Below are 11,249 nucleotides of genomic sequence, written 5' to 3'. Positions count from 1 at the left end.
CCCCAGAGCTCTATCTAACTCTCTTTTAAATTCATCCAGTGAATTGGTTTCCACTACCTTCTGTGGCAGAGAATTCCACAAATTCACAACTCTCTGGGTGAAAAAGTTTCTTCTCACCTCAGTTTTAAATGGCCTCCCCTTTATCCTTAGACTGTGAACCCTGGTTCTGGATTCCCCAAACATTGGGAACATTTTTCCTGCATCGAGCTTGTCCAGTCCTTTTATAATTTTATACGTCTCTATAAGATCCCCTCTCATCATCCTGCTGTACCTGCATGCTTAATTTCAGTGACTGGTGTACAAGGACACCAAAGTCTCGTTGCACTTCCTCTTTACCTAATCTGACACCACTGAGATAATAATCTTCCTCCTTGTTTTGCCTGCCAAAGTGGATAACCTCACATTTATCTACATTATATTGCATCTGCCGTGCATCTGCCCACTCACTCAACCTGTCCAAGTCACCTTGCAACCTCCTAACGTCCACTTTGCAGTTCACACTGCCACCCAGCTTTGTGTCATCCGCAAACTTGCTTGTGTTACTTCTAATTCCATCATCCAAATCATTAATATATATTGTAAATAGTTGCAGCCCCAGCACCGAGCCTTGCGGCACTCCACTCTACACTGCCTACCATTCTGAAAAGGACCCATTTATTCCTACTCTTTGCATCCTGTCTGCCAACCAATTGTCTATCCATGTCAATACCTTACCTCCAATACCATGTGCCCTTTTTCTGCTCACCAACCTCCTGTGTGGGACCTTACCAAAGGCTTTCTGAAAGTCTAGATACACTACATCCACTGGCTCTCCTTCATCCATTTTACTTGTCACATCCTCAAAAAATTCAAGAAGATTAGTCAAGCAGGATTTCCTTTTCATAAATACATGCTGACCGCTATCCTTTTACCGCTATCCAAATGCACCGTCATTAATTCTTTAATTCTTTAATAATTGACTCCAGCTTCTTCCCCACCACCGATGTTAGGCTAACTGGTCTATAATTCTCCATTTTTCTCACTCACTCCTTTCTTGAAAAGTGGGATAACATTAGCTACCGTCCAATCCACAGGAACTGATCCTGAATCTATTGAACATTGGAAAATGATCACCAATGCATCCACTGTTTCTTGAGCCACCTCCTTATGTACTCTGGGATGCATCAGGCCCTGGGGATTTATCAGCCTTCAGTCCCATCAGTCTACCCAATACTATTTCTCGCCTCATGCAAATTTCTTCCAGTTCCTCTGTCTCCCTAGGCCCTCTGTCCTCTAGTACATCTGGGAGATTGTTTGTGTCTTCCTTAGTGAAGACAGATCCGAAGTACCTGTTCAACTCTTCCGCCATTTCCTTGTTCCCCATAATAATTTCACCCGTTTCTGCCTTCAAGGGACCCACATTTGTCTTTACTAATCTTTTTCTCTTAACATTCCTAAAGAAGCTTTTACTGTCCTTCTTTATATTCTTGGCCAACTTCGCTTCATACCTCATCTTTTCAGCGCGTATGGCCCTTTTTGCTGTCTTCTGTTGTCCTTTGAAAGTTGCCCAATCCTCTGGCTTCCCGCTACTCTTTGCTATCTTATACTTCTTTTCTTTTCGTTTTATTCCATCTCTAACTTCCCTTGTCTGACTCCCCTTAGAATCTTTCTTCCTTGTTGGAATGAAATGATCCTGCATCTTCTGGTTTATGCCCAGAAATTCCTGCCGTTACTGTTCCACTGCTGGGATCCTTTTCAATTCGACCTTGGCCAGCTCTTCTCTCATGCCTTCATAGTCCCCTTTGTTCAACTGCAACACTGACATTCCTGGTTTAAACTTCTCCCTTTCAAATTGCAGATTAAAACTAATCATATTATGGTCACTACCTCCAAGCTGTTCCTTTACCTTGAGTTCCCTTATTAAATCTGGTTAATTGGCCAACACTAAATCCAGAATTGCCTTGTCTCTGGTAGGCTCCAGTGCAAGGGGCTCTAAGAATACATCTCGGAGGCACTTTATAAACCCCCTTTCTTGGGGTCCAGAACCAACCTGATTTTCTCACCTTACCCGCACATTGAAATCCCCCACAACCACAGTGGCATTAACTCTGTTGTGTGCCAATTTTAATTCCTGCTGCATCTTACACCCTTTTTACAGGCTTCTGTTTGGGGGTCTGTAGATAACTCCCATTAGTGTCTTCTTACCTTTACAATTCCTCAACTCTATCTACAGTGACTCTACATCGTCAGCCCCAATGTCACCCCTTGCAACGTACTGATTTCCACCCCTCACCAACAGAGCTACCCCACCTCCTCTGCCCACCTGCCTGTCCTTTCTATAGGACGGAAAATCCTGAATATTCAATTCCCAGTCTTGATCCTTCTGCAGTCACGTCTCTGTAATCCCCACAATGTCATACCTACCAATCTTTAACTGACCTCAAGTTCATCCACTTTACTTCTTATACTTCACGCATTCATATACAGTATTTTTAATCCTTTGCTCATCTCGGCTTCCACAACGATTCCTATTACACTTGGCCATTCTCTCCTATTCATTCGTGAGCTTTCTGTCCCGTTAATTCTGGACTTTTTCTTAATTTTTCCTATGCTCTCTTTTCCTTTAACTCCATCCTTGTCTATTCATTTTTACACCCCCTTGCATTGAAGAAAACACACTTCATCGTTTTATTATCCCATATTAATGAACCTCTCACTGCCAGTCCTGTATTCAGCGTTGCGTGTCATTACATCCACTTTCCCATCAACCATTCCATTTTGTTAACTGCTGCTCTGGTATTGGAACCTGTAATCACCATTTATTTATTTTCAATGCACAACTCAACTATCGTCATATATGAAGGGATAATTGATGATGTACTTTCCACATATAATAAAAATGAGTAAAAGAAACCAGAAAATTATAGAGCCACTCATTTAACAAAATATCATAAGCGATAGGAATAGAATCAGTCCATTCAGCCCATCAAGTCTACTCCGCCATTCAATCATGGGTGATGTATCTCTGTCCCTCCTAACCCCATTCTCCTGCCTTCTCTCCAGAACCTCTGACGCCTGAACTAATCATGAATCTAATTTCAAAAAGATGTACAGGTATGTAGGTTAATTGGCTGGGTAAATGTAAAAAAAATTGTCCCTAGTGGGTGTAGGATAGTGTTAATGTATGGGGATCACTGGGCGGCACGGACTTGGAGGGCCGAAAAGGCCTGTTTCCGGCTGTAGATATATGATATGATATGATATGATAAATAATGATACTGAAGCATTCAAGTAGATTTTGGAGCCATAAAATAAATCAGATTTCTAATTGCTTGGCAATTGTTGTCTTTTGATATTTCAGATTTCACAGCATGCTCCTATCCAAAGCGACCAAACAATTTCAGGCCACTCCACCCTCGGCGAATTATACTTTTCAATTTCACCTCGAATCAATCTAATAATTACCATAAATGTGGAATCTCTGGTATTTGATTCTTACTGCTAAGGGAAATAATTGTTCCCATGTTAATGTTATTAATATTCAAAAGACCCAACATTTTTTCACAGGAGATTTTTCAGAAGGATCTCAGGCCACATCATGAAATCCAAGCTTCAGGTATATTTCCATATCATCACATTTGGAGTTTGTGTCCTGCTGTATGAAATTTGGCAGATGAAAACACAATGCAAGGTTCGTAATGACATGTTAAGAATGTCACAAGTGGACGATGAAGCTACCACGGAGGATCTTCCTCCACTCCTGAATCCTGGGATTATGTTTGTGGAAACGTCAGACAATGTGGAGCTGAAGCCATTGGTAGCTTGCTCAGTGGAGTCCACTGCTCGTCAAAACCCAGATAAACCAATCTATTTCTTCATGAAGGGGTTCAGTGGCAACTTGAGCCAGTATCCAGAGCCTAAGTACAGACTCATCCCGTTGCTCTCCTCAGTGAAGAATGTTGTCCTTCTACCTTTAAACGCTGCCGAACTGTTTGAAGATACTCCGTTGAAATCCTGGTATCAAAAGGTAACCAATAAGAAGAAAGTGTGATGTGTTGCATTTTGGGTTGTCAAACCAGAGTAGGACTTTCTCAGTGAACCTTAGGCCCCTGGGGAAGGCTGTAGAATAGAGGGAGCTAGGAGTACAAGTACATAATTCACTGAAAGTAACATCATATGTGGACAGGGTGGTGAAGAAGGCATTAGACATAAAGATAGACACAAAATGCTGGAATAACTCAGCGGGTCAGGCAGCATCTCCGGAGAAAAGGAATACCTGACATTTCGGGTCAAGACCCTTCTTCAGACTGAGAGTCGGGGAGAGAGTAACTAAAGGTATGAAAAGGTTCAAAACAAATCTGAGGCAGCACCAATGACCAAGCAAAAGTGGAGTCCCCAATGAACAATTTTTGGCTGTGGGGAGGTGATAATGACGAGACATGCTGGCCGAGATCAGTAATATCATTAAGTATAGAAGTTAGGATGTTGATGATGGTGCAGGTGCCCAAGAAGTTGGTGAGGCCCCACCTGGAGTTTTGTGTTTTGTTTTGATCACCCAGGAAAGATTCCATTAAGTTTGATTGAGTGACGAAAAGCTTTAGACAATAGACAATAGACAGGAGGAGGCCATTCGGCCCTTCGAGCCAGCACCACCATTCAATGTGATCATGGCTGATCATTCTCAATCAGTACCCCGTACCTGCCTTCTCCCCATACCCCCTGACTCCGCTATCGTTAAGAGCTCGATCTAGCTCTCTCCTGAATGCATTCAGAGAATTGGCCTCCACTGCCTTCTGAGGCAGAGAATTCCACAGATTCACAACTCTCTGACTGAAAAGGTTTTTCCTCATCTCAGTTCTAAATGGCCTACCCCTTATTCTTAAACTGTGGCCCCTTGTTCTGGAATCCCCCAACATTGGGAACATGTTTCCTGCCTCTCACATGTCCAACCCCTTAATAATCTTATACGTTTCGATAAGATCCCCTCTCATCCTTCTAAATTCCAGTGTATACAAGCATAGTCGCTCCAGTCTTTCAACATATGACAGTCCCACCATTCCGGGAATTAACCTAGTAAACCTACGCTGCACGCCCTCAATAGCAAGAATATCTTTCCTCAAATTTGGAGACCAAAACTGCACACAGTACTACAGGTGCGGTCTCACTAGGGCCCTGTACAACTGCAGAAGGACCTCTTTGCTCCTATACTCAACTCCTCTTGTTATGAAGGCCAACATTCCATTGGCTTTCTTCACTGCCTGCTGTACCTGCATGCTTCCTTTCAGTGACTGATGCACTAGGACACCCAGATCTCGTTGTACGTCCCCTTTTCCTAACTTGACACCATTCAGATAATACTCTGCCTTCCTATTCTTGCCACCAAAGTGGATAACCTCACACTTATCCACATTAACTTCATCTGCCATGCATCCACCCACTCACACATCCTGTCCAAGTCACCCTGCAACCTCATAGCATCTTCCTCACAGTTCACACTACCACCCAGCTTTGTATCATCTGCAAATTTGCTAATGGTACTTTTAATCCCTTCATCGAAGTCATTAATATATATTGTAAATAGTTGCGGTCCCAGCACCGAGCCTTGATCACCAATGCGTCAACAATTTCTAGCGCCACCTCCTTAAGTACTCTGGGATGCAGACCATCAGGCCCTGGGGATTTATCAGCCTTCAGTCCCATCAGTCTACCCAACACCATTTCCTGCCTAATGTGGATTTCCTCCGTCACCCTAGGATCTCTGGCCACTAGAACATCTGGGAGATTGCTTGTATCTTCCATAGTGAAGACAGATCCAAAGTACTGGTTCAACCCGTCTGCCATTTCCTTGTTCCCCATAATAAATTCCCCCGCTTCTGTCTTCAAGGGACCCACATTTGCCTTGGCTATTTTTTTCCTCTTTACATACCTAAAAACGCTTTTACTATCATCCTTTATATTATTAACTAGTTTACCCTCGTACCTCATCTTTTCTCCCCATATTGCCTTCTTAGTCATCTTCTGTTGCTCTTTAAAAGAGTCCCAATCCTCTGGCTTCCCGTTCTTCTTTGCTTTGTTGTACTTCTTCTCTTTTATTTTTATGCTGTCCTTGACTTCCCTTGTTTATTACACAACACTAAATCCAGAATTGCCTTCACCCTAGTAGGCTCCAGTACAAGCTGTTCTAAGAATCCATCTCGGAGACACTCCACAAACTCTCTTTCCTGGGGTCCATTACCAACCTGATTTTCTCAGTCTACCTGCATGTTGAAATCTCCCATAAGTTGCATTGCATTTGCGACATGCCAATTTTAACTCCTGATTCAACTTGCACCCTATGTCGAGGCTACTGTTTTGGGGGCCTGTAGATAAGTCCCATTAAGGTCTTTTTACCCTTACAATTCCTCATTTCTATCCATACTGTTTCTATATCTCCTGATTCTATGTCACCCCTTGCAAGGGAGTGAATATCATTCCTCACCAACAGAGCGACCCCACCCCCTCTGCCCACCTGTCTGTCTTTTCTATATGTTGTGTAGCCCTGAATATTCAGTTCCCAGCCCTGGTCCTCTTGTAGCCATGTCTCAGTGATTCCCACAACATCATACTTGCCAATGCCTAACTGAGCCTCAAGCTTATCCACTTTATTTCTTATACTTCGCGCATTTAAATACTATACTTTAATTTCAGTATTCACCTCCCCTCTCACGCCGGTCACAATTGGCCCTGACCTTACTCTCTTATCCCTTCTAGAACTTCCCTCCCCATTCATTCGAGAGTCCTTTGCAATTTCTCCTGTATTCGCTTCCCCTTTAACTCCATCTCCATATTCCCAGTTTGTCAACCCCTCCTCCCCACTACTTATTTTAAAGCCACACTTGTAGCACTATCAAACCGACCTGCCAGAATGTTGGTCCCCCTGCTGTTAAGGTGTAACCCCGTCCCTTTTGTACAGGTCACCCCTACCCCAGAAGAGATCCCAGTGGTCTAGAAATCTAAATCCCTTCTCCCTGCACCAGCCCCTCAGCCATACATTCATATCCCCGATCTCTCTATTCCTGCCCTCACTAGCATGAGTTACAGGTAGCAGTCCAGAGACAACCACCTTCGACGTCCTACTTCTCAGTCTTCTTCCTAACTCTCTAAACTCACGTCGCAGTATCTCCTTCCTCTTCCTCCCGACATGGTTCGTGCCCACGTGCACAATTACTTCCGGTTGATCGCTTTCCCTCGCTAGGATCTTCTGAAGCCGCTCCATGATGTCTTGAACCCTGGCACCAGGGAGGCAACAGACCATCCTCGAGTCCCGCCTGCCGCCACAGAATCTACTGTCCTTACCTCGGACAATGGAGTCACCCACTACTATGGCTCTTCCTGACTTCGGTCTCCCCGGTTGAGTTTCCTTGCCTGGGTTAGATCTGCCAACAGGTCCGCCGCTCGGACTTTACCATGATATTAACCAGGAAGCAAGGACTAAATTATAGGAAGAGATTGGACAGGCTAGGAATTTGTTCTTGAAGCTTAGGAGACTGAGCGGTGATCTCATAGACGTGTCTAATGTCATTAGGGACATGCATCAGGTGAATGCACACCATAGGATTGTGAGGCCTGATTTTCCACACATTGAATTGTCTGTCTATGGAATGAGCTGGAGGAAGTGCTTGAGGCACTACTGCGACAGCACTTAAAATACATTTGGACATGTACATGATCAGAGGAGTGTGCATTGACTATTTTCATCCTGGGAGTACGTTGACTCAGTCTATCTTAAATTTGTGTCCAAGTCAGGTATCCCTGAATGAGGAAGAATGAATGCACTAAACGGAGTGCAGTAAAGTTGCACCAGGTTGATTCCTTGCAAGGCATGTTTGCTGTATAACAGTGATTGAGCACCTTGGGCCAGTACTCACCTGAGATTAGAAAACCCACAAGTTATCTCCCTCAAATGTCTAATATTCGTGAGGTGCTTCCCAGGGTAAACACTGAGATGATGTTTCCCTTCACAATGTGTCTATATTAAGGGGATGACTATCTCCAAATAGGACTGGCCATTCAGAATAAAATTGAGGAGGAACTTTTCTCAGTCAGAGGGTGATGTGGTGAATCTTTGGGATTTTCTGCCAAATAAGTCAGTGAATGTTTAATGGTTGGACATCTATAAAGCATGAATTGATAGATTTTTAAAAATTTGCTGCTGCAATATTCGATGTTTAAAATAGATATTAATGACCACTATATGGTCTGGATTGGATTACTTCAGTCAAAATAACAAACTGCAAAGGGAGCAAAGACGATTTTTGAGGAAGTTATCAGTTCTGGAGGTTTTGAGTTATAAGGAGAGGCTGGATAGGCTGTATATTTATTCACTTGAGTACAGGAGGCTGAGAAGTGACTTCATTGAGGTTGATCACATCATAAGAGGCATAGATAAGGTAATGAGCCTGGACAGCAGGTTGGAGGCAGGTACTCTCAAACTATTTAAGAAGGATCTCGGTAAGCATGTGAATCACCACGGATCTATTGTAGATAAATGGGGGTAGAACCGATGAGTGCAGTGATCAGGTGGATGTGATTTGCCAAAGTATTTACACATATAGTCGTATGACTCTCTATCTGGCATGAACAAAGATGAGGAGAGGATAGAGTTGTTTATTGAGGAGTGGACATGACAGCTTAACATGGATTGAGGGATAGGTCTGAAGGTTTAGAAGGAATTGCAATTAAGATAATGTTTCTTTCTTCATTACATCACAGGTAAACCCCAAAAAGGAGAAGTATTGGCTCCATGTGTTTGGTGATGCCTGTAAATTAGCACTGTTGTGGAAGTACGGGGGCATCTACCTGGACACTGACATTATATCAATGAAGTCTATGCCATTTGGCAACTTTACGTGTCCACAGCACGCAGGTTCTATCAGTATGGGTGCAATTGGTTTCAATCCCAGGCACCATCCTTTTCTTTGGAATTGCATGATAGATTATGTGGCCAAATACATTGGATATATTTGGGGCCAACAAGGTCCTCAATTGATTACCCGTGTGCTGAAGAGATGGTGTCAGATGGATAACATAGGTGCCTTCATTGGCAAAGAATGCAACGGCATCTCTTTATGGATCATTGATCGATTCTACCCCATCTCATATCCAGCTTGGCAGAAGTACTTTGTTCACTGGAAAAAGAAGGATGTGGAGCGTAAATTCTCAGCTACTTATGGTGCGCATGTCTGGAATTACATGAATTCCAGGAAAAAAAAGAAAGTCATTGCTGGAAGTGGATCATTAATTGAACATTTTTTCCAGTTATATTGTCCAACTACATACAGGAATTTAACTAAATTGAATAATAGTTAGATGTTTTAGGCCTTTGTATTATGCAATGAGCGAAAGAATGAAACCGACAGAATTTTTAAAAGTCACAATGTAAAATATACATACAACACATTTGGGGATTATTAAAATTTGTGAAACATTCACTGTTATACTTATTTTTTCTGACAACTTCTGATCTGGATACACTCCAATTCCCATGTCCAATTTAAATTAGAATCAAACACCAATTGACACAACATGTCTCTTCCATGCACGTTCCATTTCTCTCACAAACACACTCCATCTCTCTCACTGCCACAATCTCTCTCTCACTCACTGACAATTTTTCTCTCTCACTAGCATACTCCCTATCTCTCTCTCTGACCACTGACACATTCACTGATGCATTCCATCTCTCTCTCCCATAAACTGCAGGTAGGAGGGAATTTGGTGTTGTTCCTGTACCCTGAATCTGCCGTTAAGTGTAGCCCAGCTCAGATAGGAACAGACACAAATAAAGCATCTCATAGAACAGGGGTGAATTTTATGAACAAGTCAGTTCATTTAATGCCTTAACAGCATGCACCGGGAAACACTCTAGAGAACCCAAAGTGTTTCAAAGATTCATAGCACCCTCAGCATTTTTATATTCTCAAGACACTATGGTTACCTGTGGTTTCTACATTTTTGAAATAAATTATCATTGATCAATGTCCCTGCAACCTTAAATCTTTGTCTTTCCCCAGGGTTATCTTGAACTTTATGTTCCCTGCTATTTAGAAACCCACATTCCCATTTGTATTACAGTACTCCCTGATTAGTTTTGTGCGATGGAAACCAAACACCATGATGAATCTATTTATTGTCTCACCAACTTCCTAAAGTTCCCTATGTTGGCCATTTTCCCCAACATGCGTCCCCAGTATGTAGTATCTTTGGTTAAACAGGTGGTACAAACATAGAAACATAGAAAAATAGGTGCAGGAGTAGGTCATTTGGCCCTTCGAGCCAGCACCTCCATTCAATATGATTATGGTTGATCATCTAAAATCAGTACCCCATTCCTGCTTTTTCCCCATATCCCTTGATTCCTTTGGCCCAAAGAGATAAATCTAACTCTCTTGAAAGCATCCAGTGAATTGGCCTCCACCTCCTCTGTGGCAGTGAATTCCATAGATTCACAGCTCTCTGGGTGAAGAAGTTTTTCCTCATCTCAGTCCTAAATGGCCTCCCGCTTATTCTTAAACTGTGACTCCTGCTTCTGAATTCCCCCAACATCTGGAACATATTTCCTGTATCTAACCTGTCAATCCTTTAAGACATTTATATGTGTTTATAAGATCCCCTCTCATCCTTTTAAATTCCAGTGAATACAAGCCGAGTTGACCCATTCTTTCATTATCTGTCCGTCCCGCCATCCCGGGAATTAACCTGATGAACCTACGCTGCATTCCCTCAATAGCAATAATGTCCTTCCTCAAATTAGGAGACCAAAATTGCACACAATACTCCCGATGCGGTCTCACCAGGGCATGTACATCTGCAGTAGGACCTCCTTGCTCCTAAACTCAAATCCTCTCGCAATGAAGGCCAACATGCCATTAGATTTCTTCACTGTCTGTTGTACAACAGCTTACTATCAGTGACTGGTGTACAAGCATACCCAGGTCTCGTTGCACCTCTCCTTTTTATCCTAATCTGACACCATTCAGATAATAATCTGCCTTCCTTTCTTGCGACCAAAGTGGATAACCTCACATTTATCCACATTATACTGCATCTGCCAAGCTTTTGCCCACTCATCCAACCTATCCAAGTCACCCTGCAGCCTCATAGCATCCTCCTCGCAGCTCACACTGCCAATCAGCTTTGCGTCATCCGCAAACTAAGAGATGTTACATTTACTTCCTTCACCTAAATCGTTAATGTATATTGTAAACAACTGGGGACCCAGGACCGAGCCT

General features: G+C 42.8%; 1 protein-coding gene across 1 annotated transcript; it reads left to right on the top strand.

Moving 5' to 3' along the window:
* The first annotated feature begins 3,577 nt into the window (after positions 1 to 3,577).
* LOC144590340 (alpha-1,4-N-acetylglucosaminyltransferase-like) lies at positions 3,578 to 9,327 on the top strand. The gene is made up of 2 exons (XM_078395026.1): positions 3,578 to 4,006; positions 8,731 to 9,327. The coding sequence occupies exons 1-2, from the start codon at positions 3,578 to 3,580 to the stop codon at positions 9,325 to 9,327; spliced, it is 1,026 nt and encodes a 341-aa protein (XP_078251152.1).
* The last annotated feature ends 1,922 nt before the right edge of the window (positions 9,328 to 11,249 follow it).

This window comes from Rhinoraja longicauda, unplaced genomic scaffold (assembly GCF_053455715.1).
Source record: "Rhinoraja longicauda isolate Sanriku21f unplaced genomic scaffold, sRhiLon1.1 Scf000168, whole genome shotgun sequence".
Lineage (NCBI taxonomy): Eukaryota > Metazoa > Chordata > Chondrichthyes > Rajiformes > Arhynchobatidae > Rhinoraja > Rhinoraja longicauda.
This window is presented reverse-complemented; position numbering and strand designations above follow the sequence as displayed.

Coding starts and splice junctions, on each gene's coding strand:
- LOC144590340 (XM_078395026.1), top strand. CDS start 3,578: ATGAAATCCAAGCTTCAGGTATATTTCCATATCATCACATTTGGAGTT. Junction 4,007..8,730: donor TGAAATCCTGGTATCAAAAG/GTAACCAATAAG, acceptor ATTACATCACAG/GTAAACCCCAAAAAGGAGAA.